A 25,707-nucleotide genomic window follows, 5' to 3' on the forward strand; every position below is an offset into this window, starting at 1 on the left:
GGAGAAGAGTCCTCATTCTACCACAGTTATTGGTCACATTAAAGTTGCTACTGAAATTGAAAAAAAAAAAAAAAAAAAAAAAACCACCAAGAAACACCCCTCATTCTGAAATGATTCTTCTACAAATGAAAAATTGCAAAGAAAGGAGGAAAAAAAACTGACAGAAGGGGAAAAAAAAACACAATAAATTCTTTGTGCAATTGTACAACGGCAATTAGCTCTTTTTACTCCAAAATTGCAGCCCGCCCCCTCTCTGTGCTGTACAGGGGTGTTCAACACACAATGCATTGCATTGCATTGCATTGCTCCGTCGTGCCAAATGGTAACTAAGACCAACCCACCCATACGTGTTTCAGAACACGCTTATCCTCACGTTGTCCACATTTTACAGAAAAAAAAAAAAAAAAAAAAAAAAAAGATAAAAAGAAAAGAGGGGACGGTGGCGGCATCCACAACCACCGCAGGCCGGAAGGAAGGGGTCAGTTTGCAGGGAAGCGGTAGGAGGCGACTCAGAGTCTCCCGGGACCCCGTCTGGACCCTACAGGTTGTCCCCCGGCTGGTACTGGGGCTCGGTGGCGGTGAAGTAGTCTTCCAGGAAGGACTGGATGTACTCGAACGTGGGCCTCTCGTCCGGCTCCTTCTTCCAGCACAGCTTCATCATCTCGTGCAGGGACTCGGGGCAGCCCTGCGGACACGGCATCCGGTACCCGCGCTCCACTTGCTCCAGCACCTCGCGGTTGACCATGCCTGTCCGGGAGAGAAAGTCCACTCAGTCAGACTATATTTATAGTACACTCATATCAATGCAAGGTAAAGTAAGACTAAAGTAAAAAATAATAATTATAATAATAATAATAATTATATGTGTATATATATATATATATAAAAATTTAAGGCTCTTGTCTCCTGAATGATTTGAAAAACCAATAACAGGAGTAAAGAAGATACGGTTCTGGTGTACGGACCAACTCCTGGTCTGAGCGCCGGGCAAAACGAGTTCACAGTCGGGGGAGGCGGGGCGAGCAGATACCAGTCTCCGGGCGACTGGCCAACCCAGCAGGGGTAACAGGGCACAGGATGACCTGCTGTCCTCTGGAAATAACAGAACGAGTGGGGCCAGGGCCACGGGGGGATGGACTGGACACGGTGGAGGTACATGAGAGCATCGGCGTTCAGTAAATCTACGGCCTGGCTGCTTGTGGGTGTGTGAGCAGATGCCTCCTCCATAGTCAGAGAGTTCAGATAGGAGCAGAAAAAAAAAAAAAAAAGCCTCATAGTTAAATGTTAGACGCCCTTATCCAGAGCGACGTACAAACGCTCGATGCTAGTAAGTGGGGATCTGACCTGGGACTAGTTCAGCGCAGTGTTGCATTCGGGCCTGTTTATGAGCTGAAAATGCGGTGGTTTGTGTTTACATGCCACTGCTCTTCACGTGGCTCGTGATGCTGCGCTGGCACATGCAACATGCAGACTGTTGTGTAGTTCGGTGAAACTGGGCTCGTGTGAGCCGCTGTGACTGGGAAGTTAATGAAACAGGCCCAGGAGGAGAAATTTTTGAGTCGCTCCATGTCGGCGGCGGGGAAGCAGGGGGACGGTGCAGGCCGGGCAGGGACGACAGGCACGACAGGGACAGCTGGCAGTAAACAAGTTAATGCCCAGTCTCTGAGTGTGTGCCAACCAGATGGTTTCTCCCATCAGGCATGACTAATGCGTGCGGAGCTTTCTGAGCGTGCAGCGCCCCGGCGTACCAGCAGGGGGCGGCCAGAGAGACGGTTTGAGATGTTCGTCTGTGGCACCTAATCATTAATTAGACAGCAGGGGAGTGATGCATTGATCCCGTCACTCAATCCCTCAGTCGGTTTATTTGCTCACATCGTCTGTCATTGATCCTCACTGACCAGCCTGTGATTACCTGTGACGCTGATGGGTCAGTCAGTGCGATTTCTAATGGCAGGAAGTAAAAATTGAAAATACGTCTATACGTCTGTAGCAATAGATGCAATTTATCCAAAGATATGTAAGGCGTGAAGATGAATGATTTTTTGACGAACCAAAGATTTGCCGAAATTACAAACAACTTCCCTAGCGGCACCTCTTCTTTACATTTACTGCATCAGAGCGTTACAAATCAGTCTTCTCCTTCACCGGCATCTGTGCTGGCAGCCATTACACTTTAATCTGGTCCTTCATTAAATATATTGCTGATATTTTTCACCAAAAGCATCGTGTGAACCAAGCGGTGTGCCACAGTTTAGAAATCATTGTTCCTCTATGTTACTGTCTTACGTGGCTTACACAGCCGACATAATAAAAAGTCAAATCGCTTTTATTGTCACATGGTGGCATTACAAAAACAATAAACATATCTATATGCATCTATATGCATAAACTGTCAATGAATCCCGGAATGCTGACATAATAGTTTCCGATTTTATGCCCACGTAATGTGTATCGCTCCCTGAAGATTCATAGTACAACATTACATATCATAAAAAGGTTGGTCCATATGCAAAAACAATATGCTCTCCACTCAATCAAAAGTCCCGTATTTAAGTCAATTGAATTCAATAATTAAATCATGTATGTTTATTAACTTACTATTAATTATTCCACTTAAACTAAACTGCATTTAGGCTCGTGTATTGCGGAAAATGTACTAAATGTGACACCTGTCTTTATGAGCCCAATGCTCGTGTTTTTTTTTTCCCGGTGTCTTTGACCTGATGGTGTCCCTGCGTGTGACTTCGAGTGTTGCTCTTGGTGGGAACTCATCACACTATTTGTGGAAAAGAAAACCAAACCAACCTCGTAACAAATGCAATTTTGTACCGGTTTCGTGCCGTGACGGTGTCATTTCTGACGTTTACATTGTGAAGAACAACTTTTCCTTTTCTCGGTGCCTTGGTGTGACGTCTCGTGAAACCAACCTATAGTCTGGTGAGCTGAGAAGTACAGCTTTCGCTAACTATTACAAATGTACAACATGCGAAACACTTTTACAAGCAGCGAATCATATGGAAAGGATGGGTACTATAGTATAGACCAGACGTTCGTGTTTGCTGACCGATCACAAACCACAGCGAGCTCGGCTTCACCAGACCAGACCCGACTAAAATAACAGAAATCGGGTTTGGTCGAGATTTACAGCTCCAATAGTCTCCTCACTCAGACCACCTGACCTGGTACTACAATTCCCAGAAGGCCGCTCACCTGGGTACGGAACTCTGCCCTTGGTGACCTGTTCAGTGAGCAGGATGCCAAAAGACCAGACGTCCGACTTGATTGTGAAACGACCGTACAGCGCCGCTTCTGGGGCCGTCCACTTGATGGGAAATTTGGCTCCTGCATAGAGGGAAGAGGAAGACATCATGCATTATAAAAAATCAATTATTAATTATATCAGAGAAAAAAAAAAAAGTGATTAATGCTTAATGGTCAGTTCTGAGTGCATAGGAAGTGAAAATCAGGAAATTTCAAATTCCAAAACGCCCAGTATCAGCAGAGTTCCAGTAGCAGTGCGTGAAGCTTCCAGGAGGGGTCGGAAGTGGGGAAAAACCACGGCAGGGCGGAGTTGCTCCGCCCTGCTCCTGTAGAGTGGAGTCAGTCGGGCACAGATCAGGGTTAATTCTCGTTACCAAGCCCTTCGTGACAAATGCTGAGGATCGACAGGATCGGCAAGGACAGAGACTCACTTTCGGTCTCGTTCCTCATTTTCCCCGTCCCCGAGTGACTCATTCCGGCATGTCATTTCAATAAAACCAGCAGAGACCTGACCCGGCACGAACCCCGAAAATTACAATTAGAATTAAGACTCGCAAGGTTCTTTTCGGTTTCCTTTCTCTGATCATCTCTCCCATTTTATTTGATAAAATGGGAGAGACCATACAAAGAAGAAAAGGAAAATATACCCAGTGTTCCCAGGCCCAGAGGCCCCACCCACAATCAACACACTAGACATAACCAATAGACGACAGATAAATATTAGATCAGCTCAATGATGTGTGCTGGTAGTGGGACAGGACCGACATAATAAGGAACAAAATGAATAGAAATCCCAGAGGAACTTCACTAATTGAAAGGAATGTTCGTTAATGGATGTAATGGATTTTCTCTCACCATTGACTGGTGCCTGATAGACTGGAGTTGTAAACGCTATAACGTCATACAAGCAAGTCATCTGAGGGACAATGTCCAGAATGGCAAAAAAAAAAAAAAAAAAAAAAGCTGATGGGTGTGCTGGTGAACAGACCTTGTCTGGCCGTGTACTCGTTATCCTCGATGAGCCGCGCCAGGCCAAAGTCGGCAATCTTGCAGACGAGGTTCTCGCCCACCAGGATGTTGGCAGCCCGCAGGTCTCGGTGGATGTAGTTCATCCTCTCGATAAAGGCCATCCCGTCCGCGATCTTCAGGGCACAAAGCGGCGGGGGTTAAGGGACATCGCCTCTGATGCAAGCGAGCTTGACACCATGCACGACGAGACGCAACTTCTACCACGTCTCATCAGTTGAAGAGAGATCTCAGAACGCACTTACAGGCAGGCAAATGTCACATTTAAGCCAAACATTTATAGATGTATAAGTAGATAAAAAGCAAAAAAAAAAAAAAAAAAAAAGTGATAACATCTGACCCTCTTACCTGTGCTGCCATGTCCACCAGCTGAGGAAGCTTCAGGTACTTCCCTTCCCCTTCCTTTAGGAAGTCCAGCAAACTTCCTGCAAAAAACAGGAAGAGCGTCTTTAACCTCTTAACACACGTTATCCGCAACTGGGCCAACATACGCAGGCAGAACTCATCACAGAATCAATCAGTGGATGGTAGTAGCCTAGTGGGTAACACACTCTATGAACCAGAAGACCCGGGTTCAAACCCCACTTACTACCATCGTGTCCCTGAGAAAGACACTGAACCCTGACTGTCTCCAGGGGGGGACTGTCCCTGTAACTACTGGTTGTAAGTCGCTCTGGATAAGGGCGTCTGATAAATCCGAGGAAGTGCACGCAGATCCAAAACCTTTCCAATGTCTGACCACCGGCCCGGGGAAGGGATTTATCACAGTCAAGTAACAATATAGCAAGCAATAATGCTCATGTGGTCCACCGATTAGGAGTTTTATCGGTCAGGCAACAGTTGTGAACAGCACCTCCTGAATGGTCACCATCACTGCTGTGTAAAACAGGAAGTTCCGGCCAACCTAAACTCACTTGTTCATTATAATCACGTTTTCTAATTACCGTAAATTCTGGACTATGGAGCACACCTGTTTGTAGGTTGCACCGACTGAAAAGAAACTGTAGACAAAACAGGTGATTATGTTAATGGGGCAAGGATGGTTTTTTTGGCTTCTTCAGTATCGGAATTGAACCACCCGAATGTACGCCATTACTTCGTCACACACAAAAATACAGGAAAAGCACATGTCATTGATCACTGTCGCCATCACGAGCCTCCAGTACTTCTCCGAGCCTCCAGTACTGCTCGCCTGGTCCCTCCATCTCTGAAGGTAAAAGGAAAACATTCATCTAGACTCTTCTCCGTCTTGGAGAATTGTAATTTTCTTATTGTCGAACTTGTGTACAGAATCTACAACAGAGTGAATAAAATAGATGTATTCATAGTTGGGGGTCCTAGTGAACCGGAATTGATCTCTTCATCGATGGTAACTTGAATGCACGTTGTAAGTTGCTCTGGATAAGGCCGTCTGCCAAATGCCATAAATGTAAATGTAAATGCCATCGTCCCCTCCTGTGCACTCGAGCTTACATGCAGCAGCTCTATTCTACTCTCGACAGAGAGACTGGTCAATTTTTAACACGGAAGTTGCATCATATGCATTTCCCCGTGCCTTTATCCACGACGAGGGACTGTGCGCAAAATGGCTGATCTGAAGAACGAGTGTGAGTGAGTTTGCCGAAAATGTTTAATTGGTCCACTGTGACCTGTTTGGTAATTTCATTGCTCTGATATGACCAGGTTAAATGTGTTGGCGGCAGGGAATCCCATAAAGTAGCCGCATCACTGCAACAGCCGCAGTTCTCAAAGCGGCTTATATGACCGAACTGAGGGTATATGGCGGGTACATCAAAACAGGAAGTGCAGATCTCATCACGGCACTTTCATGTGGCATCGCTGGCGCGGACAGAGGGGGTCTGGCAGTGTTTTGACGTCTTTGATGTTTGTTGGGGCAGTTCGGAAAAACCCTGTCATTTTTATTGCAGACATAAGGGTGTGCTCCATGTTTTTTTACGTTAACCACGCAGTTCAGGCATTTTCTACGGTCACAAGGTAACTTCTCCGATGTTCAACATTTACTGTGCTATGATTCACCTTTTTGAAATAAATTATTATTCACAATATTCTAATTTATTGAGATGCACCAGAACGTAAAGCTGCAACAGTGTGAAACAAGTAATAATTTTGATGATCATACGGTGGTGGCTAATAATGAAGATTGGGTGTGCATGTGTGAGTGACGATAGTGTCTCACTCATTTAATGTATTACAAAGACTAGACCTTGGATGAGTTTTCCCAAGGGTGTGAAAAAACAAGCCACAAAATCTGCCATTTTCATCGTTGCGGAATGGCTGGACCGTCACCGCACCTTTGCCCATGAACTCGGTGACGATGTAAATGGGCTCCTCAGACACCACGGCATACAGCGGCACCAGCTTGTCGTGCCGAAGTTTCTTCATGATCTGGGCTTCCTGCAGGAAGGCCTCTGGAGACATGGTGCCCGGCTTCAGGGTCTTGATGGCAACTTTGGTCGTGCCGTTCCATGTGCCTGCAGACGATGGAGACAGACAGAACTATTAATGTCTATTTTGTCTGCTGCCTACAACATGTTTGGGACACACCCAGAACCTGCATTCATGCCCTGCCATCCATTCACTTTACACAGAGAACAGAGAGGGAGGGAACTGAAAGATGAGAACATGCTCTGGATTCCTCAGTCTGCAGGTGGGCAGGTCAGGACATGCAGGACTTTTGAACAACAGACAATTCAGTTCAATGGCGAGGTTCGTGCTGTGATGATGCTTTGAATATCCATGTAAGGAAATGATCTGGAAGCATCAGACAGGGCAGGTTGTGTTTCTTACCCATCCACACCTCTCCAAAACAGCCCTGGCCAAGTTTGACCTCAAGCCTGAGGGACTCCCGTGGGATCTCCCACGCGTCCTTGGCCAGGCCCTGAGTCTGGGGCTTGACTGTAGGGCAGACAGCAGTCAACCGGTGGCACAGCCCATCGGCATGTTCTATCAAAGACAGAGAGAGAGCAAGAGATGGGTTTGCTGTGGGTATTTATTGAACTAAGAATTTATGACGATCAACATCTCAACAACCACATCACTTCATAGAACTCCAATACAATCCAGCACTTTCAATAATTCTGGACTCAATCCCCCCCCAGAATTTTTGCACAAACTCTTTACTTTTTTTTTTCCCCACTTTAACATAAAAGTGTAATATTTGGTTATGTTTGTAATATCTGCATATTGGTAATCATTGTATACTTGCAATATTTGCAATACTGTGGTCTGTAGCAGTCACCAAAGCATTTCACTGCATATCATACCGTGTATGAGTATGTATGTGACAAATACAATTTGAATTATGATAAATAAAATAAAATTTGAATTTGAATTAAAAAAAAAAAAGTTTGTTTTTTTGGAAAGTATGAGGACAAGAGGAAGGAAGCACGCGGCATCGCCACACTCATACAAATTAGGTCAATTTATTCAGCTTCCTTTGAAAGTGTTGTGCAGGGCCGCCCCGCGAGGAGCCGGGCCAGACGTTTGGTGGACAGCCCAAGCAGGACAGCCCAGTTACGTTAATTATCACGAACACACGCGTTTTAAACAGGGAGGCGGTTTAACCTCCTCGATGGAACACTTCATTGTGTGTGCTGATTTGATGGAAGGTTTGCGCTGCATATCTCCGCACTTTTCATGTCGCAGAAAAGAACCCAGGCCAGGAGTCAGCGGTCACGTTGGGACTGGAAGAAGTTCCTTTTCCAAGTGGTTCCATATTGTATAAACTCAGTATTTATCATAGAAAACAAAGTGCCAATTTGAGGGGTAAGTATCTTACCAAGAACTATGTCAGTGTAGATGTGTAGTCTACACAAAATTAACAAAATACAGCAAGCTAATAATCGGAATTTAATGTATATGACACAATGCAAACACAAAGCCCTAGGACATTCATGGACCTCAAAAAGAGCCTGATGGCGAGAGCCGGGCTCGTGGATTCTGCAGGGATCAGAAGCTGGTGCGTGGAGAACGGCATTTGGAAAACTTTAAACACGCCCAGACTGCTTGGCTGTAGCAGCGTGGAACCGCAGGGTGTAAAATATCCCTCAGAAAGGAGCTCCAGACAGCTGTGTGGAGATAAGACCCCCATTCTCCCCTCCACACAGCTGATCCTGCCAATCAGAGTGAAGCTCCGGCACAGTTCTGACTTGTGTGTGTGTGTGTGTGTGTGTGTGCACTGTGGCCAGGAAGCGTATGAGACCTCCGACAAGGGAAGTTAAAGTAAACTACACTGTAGAGACGGATCAGAGATGGCCAGTATATAGGATCTAATAAAAACTATATAGGATCACATAAACTAAAGCTAAACTAATATTAACATGATGGTCAGACAGGTTAATATCTTGATCTTTTAATGTTCATCATTTGTACAGATGACTGTTGCATATAGGCTTACCAGTGTGTGTGTGTGTGTGTGTGTGTGTGTGTGTGTGTGTGTGTAAAAGCAAACCTGTGTAATGTTTAACCAGCTTCTGTAGCGTCTCGAACTGGGCCCGGGTGGTGATGTAATAGCCGCCGTTGTCGAGCTTGCGGATTTTGTAATGCTTGACGTTGTCTCCCTTGACCTCATCCCAGTCGCGTATGGACAGAGAGTACGCCCCTGTTGGGGGAAGGGACAGACATTCAGAACTGGGTCCCGCCCATTCCCCGCTTTCGGCCGGAGAACCGGGTTCACCTTTGGTCGTCTCACTCTCTCGCACCAGGAAGGTGCCTCTTTGGTTTCCGGGTACCAAAAGCAGCCGCTCTGCGTCCTTGCGGCCCATTTTCCCAAAATACCATCTGGATCAGAGAATAAAATGGATCAGATTTTCTTAAAAGCCTTACATTATCAATGTGGGGTTTGGAACGCCGGTGAATGAGGTAATGTACAGCATGATAACAGGAGCGATGTGGCCCAGAAATCTCAGCAGTGTAAAGTAGTGCATTAGGGGAAGGGGCGGGGCTAATGGAATGCGCTCTAATCTCCCAGGCTGCACAAAAGCCTTTTGTCTCGCAGTCATGCGTTCGTTCGCTCGTTCATTTATCAGCTGGAAGCCGCTCATGTTGCGCGAGTCGGTTCCCATCACACACTCTTAATTACCACAGGGGAGGGGGGGAGGGGAGACCGAGCGATTGGACAGGCCGCAGGGGGAGGGGGCGGTCCGTGGTCTTACTCTTCCGCCTGGATGGAGTCCGCCGGGGCGACGTAATTGCTGGGAATGTAGCCCTTCTTCCCGGTGTTGATGGATCTCGCTTCCCACCAGTCGCCCTCCCTGCCGAGGACAGAGACAGACAGATAGACAGAGGTGCCCTTCAGACCGGCTCCAGTCCAGCTTCCAACACAGTCATTAGCGGGAGCCAGACAAAAGCACCGGGTGCCGTTTTGAAAGATTCCCGGTCACGTGAACGCCGGGCATCTGCAGTAAAAACGGTTTCGGTTTCAGAAAGACACACCTAGCGGCTCCTCCCCCTGTACAGCCAGGCGAGCAGATGGCCCATTAAGGAAAAGGGCTTTAAACCAGGCCGATTTTGCCCACATCAGGGACGGAGCACAGTGATGGATTAAAGGCCCGGCATTACCATCCTGCCCAATCCTGGTTGAGGTATTATCTGCACCATGTCACCACTCCTGAGGACAGAGGCCAGACTTACGTGTTGTTGATGATCTGGAAGCGGTCGCCTTTCTTGAAAGACAGGTCGTCCGACGTCCTGGCTTCATAGTCATATAAGGCCACAAAGAAGGTCACACCACCTGCCACGTGGACAATGAAGACAGCCATTTTACTTTACGAAAGATATTAAACATTACAATATATTTTAGGAAAGAAAGAGAACATCATTGGGTTCTTGCCACATATTATAAGTGCAATGATCGGCCAATTGTCTTTCATTCTTTAATGAAAAAAAAAAGGTCAACATTCAAACCTTTTTTAAAATGACTGTAGGTGATATTTTATATATAGTACATTTGGGAAATATACGGTCATGATGGATCAGCAAAAATTATGCCGTTTTACATAAAATTTACGCAAAACAATACAACCTAGTCGTGAAAAAGTTCATTTTCAGCTGTTTGAACTAAAGTATAAGTACATATAAGCACTGAGCTTAGGAGTCGGAGCCCCGCTGGATTCTCCTTTTATCTGTGAAAAATAAACAAAGACATTTCATGTTCTGTTGTGAGTCTCTCCTTCACATGTGGGCCTGCGAGGATTGAGCTGGGTTGCCGGGAGACCAGATGGTCCATTACGAACAAGCTTTCACATCTGCATATCTGGGTCGAATAACACCTATGGAACACGGTTAGAAGAAAGTTTTCTGTTCCCCTTGGCTGTATAGGTGTGAACGTTCACTGGTCTGTTACGTCCCATGGTTATGTGGTCACATGGTTATGTGACGTGTTCTGTCTTGTGTTTCTCCTTTTTGTAGGAGGAGCCTGTAATTTACGGAACTCCTCCCAGACCCGACGCTGATTTGGAGTGAAGCCATTAAAGATGGCGTGCTGTGAAGGGGAAAGGAGAGATAGAGGGGAAGAAAGGGAGAATGGGAAAAAACGGCAGACAGATGCCCAGTTCCCATAAGTCTACCCGGTGCTTTTTTGTGGCCTGACTGTGTTTCAAGGCGTGATTTGTAAAGTTTCGTTGTATTAAAAAATCACCTCGTTCAAACGGTTGTGACCTTTCCCTCCCTCTTTCAAATTTTTCACGTACCTGACCTAGACCAGGACGTAACAGGTCTCACGATTCGTTTTAGATTCAGCTTACCAATGTCTTGATTATGGACGAATCCCATACATTTTCTACATTACTTTATACGAGATGCTTTCAAAATGCACGAGTTAGATCTCGTTCACCCGTGTGGACGCTTTGATTTGCCACAACGAGCAGAAATTTACGCTGCCGGTTCATCTGCTCTCTGCTGAAGCCGCTTTCAGAATGAACGCGGCACGGGCTGCACTCGCCGTGAGGTTTGTGCGTCTTAAACGGCGAGTCGCGGTAAAATGACAAAGTTGTGTTGTGAATCTCCGGACACTCGGGAGGCCGGTAAGACCAGCTCTTCCTCCAGTCCTGCTTTGAGTTCGATTCCATCGGACTCGCAAAAAAAAAAAAAAAAAAAAAAAAAAAAAAAAAAAAAAAACGCCATTCCTCCCTGGGGTGGCACTGTACTCAAATCAAGCCACCCCAGGCACAACTTTTTAACAAATATTTTAATATACCGCCACCAGAAAATCACCCACCAGCATCATTAGGAAATAATTAATAAGGTGCTGCATGGCATCCGGGCAGAATAGTCCACGTCTGCATCACGATGCATCGATTATAATTCTATTATATTATTAGACGAGATGTTCACAAGATGGAATGGGGACTGGTATCGCAGTCGTGTGTGACTGGGCGTCTACAGAGGGCCTGTGGGAGGATGCTGGGTGCCCGAGAGGCCGTGGGATTGGGATACAGGATGCAGGCTGCATGTTCAGTTCAGTTGCAGCATTTAGCAGACGCCCTCATCCAGAGAAAGTGTCTTGCTCAGGAACACAATGGTAGTAAGTGGGGTTTGAACCTGGTTCATTCTTCTGGTTCATTGGTGAATGTGTTACCCGCTAGGCCACTAGAACCCTACATGTTCTATGTTCTGGGGGGCAGAGAGAGGGGCTCTGGACACTGATGGATTTTTATCTCCATAGAAAAAAAACTGATCTGGCCGGATTAGATATGAGCAGACCCCAGGGACGAGATTATCTCCGAGTGGAGGACTGATTACTACTGATTCTCAAAAGGACAGGAAACATGGAAACACACACACACACACTACAGCAGAAGCCACGTTTATGACATACGCTAACATCCCCGGTGTACAAAGAGTATTAGGAGTGAAGAGAATGAAGGGAAAATGAGAACGGATGAGATGAACACTGTGCTACACCCGGGCGTGTGACGTGTTGATGGGAGGGGGTTTATGTAGTCCAGAATGAGGAAGTAGGGAGTGAAAAATGTCAATAATAAATAAAGGCTCCGCCCCTTTTAAAACTGTTTTTACCAAAAATATATTCATCATTATCGATCATCTTCACACCAACTTCTCTTCAACATTCAGGTAACTAGCAAGAAGCGTCTTCTGGTTTCCATTTGCTTATTTCTGTGAGTACAGAAGGAATTGTGAACACGCCCAATGCACTACATCTTGTCTAGAAACAGGAAAGTAGAATGACGACAGGAATACCACCACCACACGGTTTCAGTGGTGGCCTAGCGGTTAAGGAAGCGGCGCCGTAATCAGAAGGTTGCCGGTTCGAATCCAGAGCCACTGAGGTGCCACTGAGCAAAGCACCGTCCCCACACACTGCTCACTCAGGGTGATGGGTTAAATGCAGAGGACAAATTGCACTGTGTGCACCGTGTGCTGTGCTGCTGTGTATCACCTGACAATCACTTCACTTTAAACTTTTAAACTTTAAACTGAGGCCGTTGTGGACGGCGCTTATTTCTCACCTGTGACGGCACCTGGGAAAGGGTTGCTCACGGCAACAGAGGAGAAGGAGGACGAGGCACCGCCGAACGGGGTGAGGCCGGCGGAGGAGGAGCCTCCAAAGGGCGTAAGGCCGGCGGGGTGGTTGTTGTAGCTGTTGGATGGCCCTTTCAGCGATGGAGACTGGCCCATCTGGGTGGGGTCTGGCCCGTAGTGTCCCATGTGGGAGCCCATCGGCGTGGGCGCAGCGGCCTCTGCCCGGTACTTCTGCGCCGGGGCCTTACCCTCTTTACTCTTGACACAACCCATAGTCAAGCCTGAGGATGGGGAAGAAAGGAAAAATGCAGTTAAAATAAAAATCACACTTCAGTTCATGCGAAACGCAGGGAAAGAACACTCCAGTCATAATTTTTTGATAGCCACTTCTCTAGCATCGGTACTGCATGATGTGGACGCCTCGCGTGGATCTTACATGAACAAAGAAAGAAATAAAGACTTTTATATAATAAAGACGTGACGGAAATATGTTGTAGCGGTGTTAAAATGAACCTCATAATCGTTGAATCGCGATGCAGACGTGGGCGAATTTGTAGTGCTGGTTGTGATCGGAGTGCAGCAACGCTCTGGGTAGGGGTACGGAGTACGGGCGTTCGAAATTAGCGCCATATGTTCATTTGACGTTGTCTGACACATTCCACTGCCTGTTGTTACTGCATAGCTTGTATGTACATTTACGGCATTTACCAGACGCTCTAAACCAGAGCGACTTACAATCAGTAGTTACAGGGACAGTCCCCCCCCTGGAGCAACTACAGGTTAAGTGTCTTGCTCAGGGACACAATGGTAGTAAGTGGGATTTGAACCTGGGCCTTCTGGTTCAGGCTACTACCACTACAACTACCATGTGACAAAAATATGTAAGGAATCTGAGGAACTCCTCAAAATATAGATTTTTACTGTTGTATACCAAGATTATGACATCAGAACAGAGCACAAGCGGCTCGGAGAAGTTACACCGCGGTGTTACGATAGGAATAGTACATTTGTGTGACAAATCAGTCCAAATCATCGTCAACAAGCCTTCAATGGGCAGTTTTTGAAGTTCATCCGTTTTGTAGAGTTGTGCAGATGGATTCTGGGTGAACAGTATATATATATGTTTTGTATTAGGGTAGAGAGCATGTGAGTAAGTGTGTACATATATCATATACTTACATTCTCTTTACTACAATTAGGGCAATTGTATGATAATCACGACACAGCAGGACAGCAGTCTATGGTGATATGTGTGTGTGTGTATGTACTAGGGGTGTGCCAAAAAAAAAAAAAAAAAAAAAAAATCACAAAAGAATTGCGATTTTATGTCTACTGATTCAAAATCGATTAATATTTCCCATTTTGTAACAGCGCAAGTTTAATTGTTTTTCTGGATAGGAGTTTGCCAATCCTACAGATGGCGCTATGCAGGTTTCTGCTCAGATAGTAATCCTTGGTGTGCATAAGAAGAAAGTGGGCGTGGGCACGCGTGTGCAACGGATGGACGCGCCATGGAAAGTGCAACGGCAAAGAAAATTCAACCTGCTCCGTCCTCATTTAAGGCAGACGTCTGGCCGATAAAACTCACGTTTTTTTTTATTCTGATAATGGAACTAATATGGCAGCTCTTATTTGGTTTTATTTAATCTACTTTAGATAAAAGTGTCAATTTAAGGTGTTTAATTTGAAGGTTTGTAGTTTATATTTTTGTTATGTGACTATTATCTCACGGCTGTATTTCGTATCAGACTGATGGAAAATAAAAAATAATGAACGTTTTGAATCGAGAATATTTTTGAATGCACCGTTAATATGTACCTTAATATGTACTAAAGAACCATTAAAACAGCACTATATAGGAGTTAACAACACTTCCCTAGCTTTATTCTGATATAAAAACAGGTCCTCCCACATGCATTAGGCATACATTTCAATAAATCAATACTATTTTGCAAATAATGAATCACCAAAACAAGCAAGCTATACAGAAACACACATATATTGGAATATATTAGCAACAACAGCCATTTTTTAATTCGTCCTTCCTCACAACTACGCGAGCCATCATTTACAGCGCCACTGGACAGCAGTAGATCACAGTAGAGCAGCCCTCAGATGGATGCAGAGATCAAAGTGCAGGTGAAAGGTCATCTCGGCGCCGCTCGTCCCCTCTGCAGGGCGTGTACCTGTGCACCGGGGACCCGGTCGCCTGCTGTTTACTTTGGTCAATCGATCACTAGTACGACAGAGAGAGAGAGACGGCCCCCGGCGAGTTCAACAATTCAGATTATTAAATCGTGCGAATGCAACGAGACGCTTTCTTCTGGTGTTCCGCCCCGGAGCGGACGAGCCGACGGATTACATCCCCGGCCGGAATCAGTCACGCGGGCTTCCCCGACTTCACAGACACGGTAACCCCCTGTGGGCCGGAGCAGCATAATCTCCTCTGTAGAGGCCAGAGGGCGCGGCTGGACCGGAGCTGGTGGGGTCTGGTGACTGCGGCACGTGTGAACAGCTGTCAAATGTGTGTGTCTGAATGAAAGCAAACCGTGTGCGCGTATAAGCAGGCCTAGCGGACCCTTAATCGGAAGGTTGCCGGTTCAAATCTCCACCGAGCAAAGCACCGTCCCCACACACTGCTCCCCGGGCGCCTGTCATGGCCGCCCACTGCTCACCAAGGGTGGTGGTTAAATACAGAGGACACGTTTCACTGTCGAAATTCTGCTGTCAGCGAGCAGTCATGAAAGGCACCCGGGGGAGCAGTGTGTGGTCAGTCCACTCCGACTACCAGAAGAGCAGAAGAAGTGAAGAAGTGACACACTACAGCACAGCACGCGGTGCAGACAGTGAAATTTGTCCTCTGCATTTAACCAATCACCCTTGGTGAGCAGTGGGCAGCCATGACAGGCGCCCGGGGGGGCAGAGTGTGGGGACGGTGCCTTGCTCAGTGGCACCTCAGTGGAACCTTGGCAGGACGGGATTAGAACCGGAAACCGCTTCCTTAACCCACTAGGCTGCCACTGCCCCTCGAAGAACGAGATGGTGCCCAAAAATTCCCACCAGACCCTCACAAAGTTCACTTGAAGCCACAATCCAACAATTCACCAGACCAGGAGTGAATTGAACGCTCAGTTTCTCAACATACATTCCAGCCCCCAAAAAGATGTATTTCAAAAGTACCCAACGAAGCTAAAATCCTCGCTGAGCCAGGTCAATACGGAGCGGAGATAAATCGGCGAGGGCACGTACTGCCCTGGCAGTTTGGCTCCGAGTTTGGACAGTCTGAGTCAGTGCTGGACGCCGCAGGCTTATCAAGGCAGCCAGCATCACGTGACCCGCGTGACCCTCCACCGCAAATTCACTCCAGCCCACGTCACAGGTTCCGTCTCGGAGCTCTTAGAAGCTTGGCCGCGCAGCGTCGTGCAAACAGGAGTGGCCGGCGTTAACCAATCCAGATCTAAAGCGCTTCACAGTCCAAACCCCGAGTCACCTGACCTACGGTGCCCCGCTTTTGCTGACAAAGTCAACAGAACCACGCCTGGCCACTGGCTAAGAACGAACGAACGAACAAATTTGTTTTTACCCATTACGTTCACTTTAGTTCGTTACTTTATATGGTTACTTGGCAAAAAGTGAAGTATAAAATAAAACTGATTCAAACGGGACGAAAGAAGAGCATAAAGTCTGTAAAGAGCAAATAAAGTAAAACATAGTGCACACGTCTAAAAAGCCTGAGAGAACTGACGTGATTTTCGCCTCGAATCTTTCAATGGTGGGAGCAGACCGGACACGAAGAGGGAGCTTGTTCTCCATTACGTGGACAAATGGCAAAAATGTCTAAATAAGTTCACCTGGTTAATGAACACACAGATAATTCCTCGTATTAATATCAAGCAATGGCTGGACCTCTCAAACCGGTTTTTCCGCGAAACGCCGACACCCCCTGCTTGCACAACCGCCGAGGAAAGAACAAAAGAACAGAGAGAGCAACGGAGCGCAAATTACTGGCAAAAACCGATTCGAATCGGGCCGGGCGCGATGCCGGCCCAGAACAAGACGCGGCACGCCGGATCTGACTTCTGCCGAAGCCCAACTGACAGCAGCCATCGCGCAAAAACGTGACTGCCGCACAACGCCGCGGTCCAGATGGGGTTTTGGATGTAAGAGGACCAGAAGAAGAAAAAGAAGAGCTCAGTGACGGGGACCAACGGGCCGGGTCTCCAACAGACCCAGTACACACCATTACATCCCTTTCAATGGGCTTTTCAAATGTACTGCACACACACACACACACACACACACACACACACACACACACACACACACAAAGTGCAGAAACCTTGAGACCATCCCTCTTCCACCACGCACACGTCTTATTACGCTCTCCGCACGTGCAGGCCTTGACCCTTCCGCGACCCCGCCCGATCCTCACATACATCACTGATGCCAGGACAGGAGCCTCTTAACAGCTTACCCACCTAGCTACTTACTTATAACAAGGAAATCCGTTACGAAATCCGTTTTTACTCTCCCGAATTCTGTGTTTTCGGTTATAAGCGTATTTATTGGCCCAAAAACTGTGTGACTGTGGAGTGGATTGGGGGTAAAAAAAAAAAAAAAAGAACAAATGCCATATGACAAAATCACATTTAATTGCTTGGGCACCTGCTGCTAGGTTTAAACTAAAATCTTTCATGCAAAGAACGAAGATGATCTTCGGTGTTTCACTGAGCCTCTAAGTTGCGTTGCGTGCGAAAGAGCCGCCTCAACCGGAAAACCGAACCGTGTGCGGCAGCGGCCTAACATGCAAATTACATACAATTCCGTGCATTGCAACCAATTCCGTTTTATTTGTTGGACTCCACAATTCGGTCTGCGTTTTCCGCATTGCGGAAATCATGGGGCCCTACTTACTATCCTGTGACAGAGGATGATCATGGAAGTGCAGCGCCGTAAGCGAGAATCCCGTGTTCTGGGGAGCCTGGGCAGGTAAATCCCCATTGTGGGGCTGGTTAATCCTTAAAAAGAACAGCGTGGACAGCGAGGAGAAGAACGGTGGAAGCTCCGTCGGATCAATATTACAACCAGCAGGCCAGGAAACGTACCAGAGAACTCGGTTTCGTCAGCAAGCGGATGGGAGCGACAATCAAACATCAAAACGGATATTTATAATAAATGAACCCCTTTCACAGGGGGTTTAATATGCGTTTCATGTTGATTATTAGTAATAATGACCAACTTATAAATCACAAATAAATAATATTAAAATACATTAAATATACTTCAGAAAATGTCTAACATACCTGACATACCTATTGTGTAAAATATGCTACTTTTTACATTCATATTGAATTAAAATATAGAATTTAATGTTTTCTAAATAGTAAATTATTTTGGCTTTGTTTATTCACTTTATTAAAAGAGTTGTTTTAATGTATTATTTTGTATTATGTAACATTGTGTATGTATACATTACACACACAGTTACCCATCTTGCATTGCTATTTACAAGAAAGCTGTTAAACACCTAAAAATGTCTGAATTATTCCCTGGGGGATCGTTTTTGATACCGACGGGAGAAAAGGGCTGAAATGACGTGGATGCATAGGCGCTCGTGTTTTTGGGAGAAAGAGGGGATTTAAAAAAAACAAAACAAAAAAAAAAAAAACGAATACGCGCTTGATTGGGACCGGAATGCGGCATGCCGAGGGTTTTCCTGTATCGGCATTCCTTCACCTCTCCGGACTGCAAAGCCGCCCACTCCGCAGGCCCGGGCATCTTCAGTCCAACCTGTACAGTGTTCATATGGCGGGTGCGCCATAAAAAGAGGGTTTAAGCAGAGCAAGCTTTCACGAAGGCACGTGTTCGGAGGCCGAGGTCTTTATCGGCTCCCAACCCCCCCCCCTCACGGCTGACATCGCCTAAAAAACCGAACCCCCGATTTACATCTCCAGGCGCCCGCATTCTTATTCTCCGGCCAGGAGTCCGTCGAAGAGTAAAAAGCGCCGCGCTCATGCATTACAAAAGACATTTGGCCTGAGAGGGGTTGGGGGGGGTTGGGACAGAGAATTCATTCACGGAGCCACGCCCACGCCCACCCCCCCCCACCGATCCGCCCCGCAAGTGGTCCGCTCAGCTGCGGGCTGGGGGAAGCAGGCCAGGCATTCCAGAAGACAGCATCTCGCCGCAGCTCCTGCATCTAACTGCAGGCTAGAAACCTGCCGGCACCCGATAGTTAAAAATAAATCAATAAATAAAACTTTTTTTTTTAATTAATCAGACAGCAACCGGAGGAAACCACAGTGCCACTGGCTCGTATGCAAAATGTCCGTATCCGGTGATGTTCTCAGTAATTAAAAATAAAATACGTGACTAAATAAAACGCATCTCCAGGCAAAACACGCTCTTATTTAACTCTTTACACTCTTTTACAGCGAAAGGCCCGTTTTCTCCATTCACATAATCATCCAGCCAGGAAATGATCTTGTTTAGTGAAAGTGAAGTGATTGTCATTGTGATACACAGCAGCACAGCACAAGGTGCGCACAACGAAACGTGTCCTCACCCTTGGTGAGCAGTGGGCGGCCATGACAGGCGCCCAGGGAGCAGTGTGTGGGGACGGTGCCTTGCTCGGTGGCGCCTTGGCAGACCGGGATTCGAACCGGCAACCTTCTGATTACGGGGCCGCTTCCTTAACTGCCAGGCCACCACTGACAAGTTTACTTGACTGACATGAAGTTATTTGCATCAGCATCATTGCGTCATTCCCACCAATTTGTGGAAATGTCCTGTGTGATTTCTCAGTTCAAGTGAACATCGATATTCTAAGCACAAGGTGTGTTGAAATTGATTGTGTAATCGGGGTGGTAGTAGCCTAGTGGTAACACACTCGTCTATGAACCAGAAGACCCGGGTTCTAATCCCACTTACTACCATTGTGTCCCTGAGCAAGACACTTAACCCTGAGTTGCTCCAGGGGGGGACTGTCCCTGTAACTTCTGATTGTAAGTCGCTCTGGATAAGGGCGTCTGATAAATGCCATAAATGTAAATGTAATCGATGCATCGCGATGCAGACGTGGACAATTCCACATCGATGCCGCGCAGAACATCATTGATTTTATCATAATAACGTTGCTCTGTGATTTTCTGGCGGCGGCATAACAAAATTCTCGTAAAAAAGTAGAGCTGGTAGTGACTGTGGCTGCCTGATCTGAGTACAGCGGTTGTTCTTGCACCGCGGTCAAAGTTGAAACTTGTTGAACTTTGACTGGGGCACGCCCCGACGCTTTTTCGCAAAACCAATAGGATCAAATCGGCGGAGGGTTCCCGGCAAGCGGGAAGGAAGGAAAGGCTGATCCTAACCGTCTCCGAGTGTCCCGAGATCTAAAACACGCCATTACACTGACATTACTACAGTCTTACCGGGACTTTTTTCGTCCTGAGCCCTGCAGCGGGCGCAGCGTGTGCCCTGTCCGGTCTGGAAGCGACTTTTAGATTTTCTCCAATGAGCAGAAAAATGTTCTGTGTCCAGCCCGGACCTACCCGGCGCCACGGACGTCTGGCTTCAGGTTGTAACGGGTTTGGGTCGGTGTGTAGTGGAGGAAACCCTGGTGAAGCGTGCAGAGAAAGGACCGAACGTTGCGGTTTTCACGCAACACAAAATTAAATAATAAAAGGGACCACAGGAGCTTGGACTGGTCTGCTCGGTTCCTCTGCATGGTGGAGAGTTGATCTGCATCAGGACAGGAACAGACGACTAACTCCGCCCACAGCAGTGCGCCGTGTGCATTTAAAGAACAACTACCAGCATATACTGTTACATGGCAGCAATCGTAAGTGAGTAAAGTGAAGTGATTGTCACATGTGATACACAGCATACGGTGCACACAGTGAAATTTGTCCTCTGCATTTAACCCATCACCCTGAGTGAGCAGTGGGCAGCCATGACAGGCGCCCGGGGAGCAGTGTGTGGGGACGGTGCTTTGCTCATCAGGATTCGAACCAGCAACCTTCTGATTACGGGGCCGCATCCTTAACCGCTAGGCCACCGCTGCCACTGTAACCAGATCGAAACGTGACACCAGTGACAATTCACACCTCTGCTAAGCACACACCTGATTAAAAAAAATATATATGTATCGGTGGCTAAATGTGTTACTTCAGTCACTTACACATCTTTCAAATATTTCGGATGGTTTCTAATATTACAGTAAACATCTCAGTAAATATCTTGAAATCATGAGAAAATAAATCAACCTTTCAAACCTTTCTTGGGGCAGCGGTGGCCTAGCGGTTAAGGAAGCGGCCCCGTAATCAGAAGGTTGCCGGTTCGAATCCCGTTCCGCCAAGGTGCCACTGACTGCTCCCCGGACGCCTGTCATGGCTGCCCACTGCTCACCGAGGGTGACGGGTTAAATGCAGAAGACACATTTCGCCGTGTCACCGCGTGCTGTGCTGCGGTGTTTCACGACGACAATCACTTCACTTTCACACACACAGTGATGGACTTTTGCTCCATTCATTCCTGGGACATCGTCCAGCGTGTGACTCGTCTCGACCATGAATGAACAATGCCGGTCGGCCGGAGCGGGATGCAGCGTGTAGAGAATCGCGAAGCCCGAGTGCGGCGTAGCGTGGAACCAGGCGGGCCCCGGTGATTTATAAACTGCGGTGCCAGCACCAAGCCCATCGTCGTAAAGACTGTAATTACTGTCGTGAACCTCAAAATTCTTAACAATTACGCCACGACGCCTGCTCTGGCCAACCGAGACTGCAGAGGAAACGCTGGTCTCGGATCAGCCGCCTGTGGAAAAATCCCAGACGTCGAGTTGAGGGGGCGGAGAATTTGGTGGGGGGGGGGGGGGGTTGAACGGGTTCGCGCATAATCAACGATCGCCGCCGTTTCTACGCATAAATCACGCACGTGCCCGTTTCGAGGGGCTATGGAGATGATTTAAGACGCCGTTACTGAGACCTTCCTGCCGAGTATCCTGCGGTGGAAGCGCGGAAAATTATAATCGCTTCTACGTTTAAGGCGTTTGGCATTGGCTTAAGGCATAAGCGTGGCATGGCATAAGGCATTGTGGGCATATTTGTACGGCACCGTATTAAATTGGTCCAAAAAAAAAAAGGGGCTTCCTGTATCTGATAGGTAGGCCCGGCGCCGTGCCTTTAAGAACGAGTCTCCGCGGCCGATTGATGGACCGACCCGCGTGGCGTGGGCCAATCACGTCCGCCGCTGACCACTGGGGTTTCCGGCCCCGGTACAGACGCTCGCACAACAAAACAACAAAAAGGACAAAGAAAGACAAGACAATGGCCAATGGGTTTGGGGGGGGGGGGGGGTTGCTTCGTTCGTTCACGCATCTCTAATAGACGAGTATTAAGAGCGGCGGCGTCAGCCGTGAAAAATGTGCCGTATTCGTCCTGCCGCTGATAAGCTAATGAGCGGCGCAGCGGCGTTAGGAAACGGCGGGCTGGTGTAATTAAACGGAGAATTAGCGGCGTCATCAACGAGGGGCCTTCGCACTGCTACGGAGGAGGGGAGGAATAAATAAAATAAAATTTAAAAAAAGACAAATAGACCGATGAAAGACGCCGGGAGGAGAGTCGGCTCTCTGAGGCCACCAGAACCCACATGACATGTGACACGCTCAGCCTGCCAGAACTGGCCAGCGAGGGAAGATTAGTGAGAAAGAGCAGCAGCTCAGCCCACTGCTCTGTGTGTGTGTGTGTGTGTTGCCCTACTTAATACACAAATTTCCCATAAAGTCACAAGAGATGAACCATCCAAGCAACACTGAAGGTTCCCGTCGACGTGCCACTAAAAACCCACTTCCTTCTTAACTACACGGGTAACTAAGCTGTTAAGCTGAAGGGTGTGTGTGTGTGTTTGAAAGGGTAAAGTACAAGTGTGCAATACAATATATTTAATATTTAAACCATTACGAGTGTTGCGTCATTAGTCAGTAATTGTGACTGTGACAGTAACTGTGAATCTCATTACTCTACGACATGTACCTACAAATGGAACACTCCAAACAATTTAGATTAAATACGCATAGAACCGTAACTGTTACAAACCCATGAAATATGAATACCTAGAGCCGTAACTATATCAAATACGCATGCCTAGAACCGTAACGGTTACAAACCCAAGAAAATCTGCGTGCCTTGAACCTTAATCGTTACAAACCCATGAAATACAAGTACCTAGAGCCGTAACTATATAAAATATGCATGCCTAGAACTGTAACTGTTACAATCCCTATCAAATACACATAACCATTACAAACAACCCCCATCAAATACACTTGCCCAGAACCGTAACCATTACAAACCCTATCAAAGACACGTACCTAGAACCGTAACCACTACAAATCCGATCAAACATACATGCCTACAACCGTAACCATTACAAACCCTAGCATACATACGTGCCTACAACCGTAACCATTACGAACAAACCCAATCAAAGACGCGTACCTGCAATGTAACAGTTACTAACAAACCCAATCAAAGACGCGTACCTGCAATGTAACAGTTACTAACAAACCCCATCAAAGATGCGTACCTGCAATTGAACCTTTACGAACAAACCCCAAAGACGTGTACCTACAACATAACCGTTACGAACAAAGATGTGTGTCGAGCAGTCACTACTATAAACAAAAATACTGATGTGCACCTAGATGCATAACTAATACATTCCAGTATTCAGTGTGTCATTGTTTTATGTTCAAAAATGATTAAGAATTTATTCAGTTTTTCATTTGATACCAATCTCAACTTCGCCCACATCAGAAAATAAACGTGACATAGGATACGATCCTAAAGCTAGACAGAAATTGCGGCTTATTTTGTGGTTTTATATATGTTAAAAATACATCTGCCCAAGGCCCGACAACGAGCCCTGTCGGTGCGTCCGGCGCGGCTACAACTGCCCCGTTCCTGACCTTTACCCAGAGGGTTAAGAAAACAAGGGCGCCCACAGAACGAAGGTGGCAGATTCACCAGATGCCGTTCTCAGATGGCAGCTCAGTGACACGGAGCACCAGGTCGGGCGCGGGGCGAGTAAACGTGAAGCGGGACGCCTGGTGAAGACGTCCTTCCGACAATTCCATTATTCCTACCCACCTGCCGCCCCAGTCAGGGAGCCTTCACCCAAATCCGGACCGACAACAAAAGTTCATGAACCACAACCTTTCAGATGAGACGGTGACAGGGCGATTCTCTATGTTCCTTCACCCCCATAACTAGTGGTCAGAACTATGAACAATGAACATGAGGGTGGTAGTAGCCTAGCGGGTAACACACTCGCCTATGAACCAGAAGACCCAGGTTCGAACCCCACTTACTACCATCGTGTCCCTGAGCAAGATACTTAACCCTGAGTGTCTCCAGGGGGGGACTGTCCCTGTAACTACTGGTTGTATGTCATTCTGGATAAGGGCGTCTGGTAAATGCTGTAAATGTAAATGAACAAGTGTGTCAAAACTGTGCAAGACAAAATAATGTTCACGCAAAACAAACACGTTCGATAAAAATGGCCAAGATGGTGTGGCGTATGGGACGACAACGCACGTGTACGGTAAATTTTAACATATGATAGTCAGTACTAAGAGTTAAAATGTGGTGCCTTTTATGAATATTGTATTGAGTCTGATGCTCTAATCATTTACATTTAAAGCGATTTACAACGTGCTTCCATGTTACCATCGATGAAGAGATCAATTCTGGTTCACTAGGACCCCCAACTATGAATACAATCTTTTTATTCACTCTGTTGTAGTTTCTATACAGAAGTCTATTCAATATAACATATATAAAGTTAACTTTGAATGTCCGGGTTATGACTAATTTGCTTTGAATTCCATTGAAATGAGTAAAACCCGCACTGAAGTAAATGTGTTATAGATTTATAGATGATAGATTTCTCTTCAGCATTTACAGGACGTGGGAACCCGGGAACTGGCCCAGGGCACAGAGGGACAATGTTGTCCCCGCTCAGGGATCATCGTGCGAGGATTAAAGCCCCCTCCTCCACGTCTCTACCTCCTTTACTTGGCGCAGACGCTCTCACGGCCCGTTTTAGACGCGGATTCGGGATTGAAAGTTCGAGGGGAGTTGGGGACCGACGGGGCCTGTTCCTTTAGGACCCGACAGAACCGCGCCGAGACAGGGACAAATTATAATAATGATAACGTTTTAAACCCGGAACGAGCCGTTACCGCACTCTCGGTTTATTACCTTTATAATAATAATAATGGCGGTGATAATAATCCGTGTTTTCCGAGGCCCGGCGGCGTGGGTCTCCTTACCTCGAGCAGGAGAAGGAACACTTTCCTTTATTTGCGGTCACATGCGGCGTCCGGGGGGGTTTAATCCACGTCTCCCCTCCTTCCTTCCTTCCTTTCTTTCTTTCTCGTTTTTATCCCCAACTTGAAATCAGCGTCTGTCCCATGCCGACTCCATTGGCGGAAATGAAAGGGAGGTCGACGGGAATAAAAAAAAAATACGCGTTTACATGTCGGTCCGTGTAAAATCCACCCGCGGCGTGTCGAGGGAACCCCGCGCCAGCGCAAAACAAAGGGACGCGGGGACAACGGGGGGACTGGAGGGACCGAGGGAGGGGGGGAACGAGCCTTTAAACCGGAACCGGTAGAGATTGGAACACGGCTCGGCTACATGACAAAAGACAGCCGAGCGGCGAACTCCCACAGTTGGAGAACGACCTCCTCCTCCTCCTCCTCCTCTTCCTCTTCCTCTTCCTCCTCCTTCTCCGGAGTTACTCGGAACGACGCGTCCCACAATATGGCCGCCGCGGAGGTCCGGTCGGTCCGCTAGCCGGAGCCCCTTGCGTGGCTTTCGGTACGAAGACGGACGGGCCGGACCGCGCACTGTCCGCGCCCTGTCG

At 47.1% G+C, this 25,707-nt stretch overlaps 1 protein-coding gene across 1 annotated transcript; it reads right to left on the reverse strand.

Annotated features, from left to right (window-relative positions):
- Positions 1-438: 438 nt before the first annotated feature.
- On the reverse strand, positions 439-25,707 carry yes1 (YES proto-oncogene 1, Src family tyrosine kinase). The gene is made up of 12 exons (XM_028975711.1): positions 25,112-25,707; positions 12,777-13,070; positions 9,940-10,039; positions 9,462-9,560; positions 8,984-9,087; positions 8,759-8,908; positions 7,096-7,251; positions 6,600-6,779; positions 4,636-4,712; positions 4,250-4,403; positions 3,211-3,342; positions 439-747 (listed from the first exon to the last, which is right to left on the reverse strand). Exons 2-12 carry the CDS (start codon positions 13,060-13,062, stop codon positions 539-541), a joined length of 1,647 nt encoding a protein of 548 aa, XP_028831544.1. The 5' UTR covers positions 13,063-13,070; positions 25,112-25,707; the 3' UTR covers positions 439-538.

Source organism: Denticeps clupeoides, chromosome 4 (assembly GCF_900700375.1).
Source record: "Denticeps clupeoides chromosome 4, fDenClu1.1, whole genome shotgun sequence".
In the NCBI taxonomy this organism is placed as follows: Eukaryota; Metazoa; Chordata; class Actinopteri; order Clupeiformes; family Denticipitidae; genus Denticeps; species Denticeps clupeoides.

Coding starts and splice junctions, on each gene's coding strand:
- yes1 (XM_028975711.1), bottom strand. CDS start 13,062: ATGGGTTGTGTCAAGAGTAAAGAGGGTAAGGCCCCGGCGCAGAAGTAC. Junction 10,040..12,776: donor TTTCCCAGGTGCCGTCACAG/GTGAGAAATAAG, acceptor TCCACGTGGCAG/GTGGTGTGACCTTCTTTGTG. Junction 7,252..8,758: donor GCTGGTTAAACATTACACAG/GTTTGCTTTTAC, acceptor TGTCTTTGATAG/AACATGCCGATGGGCTGTGC.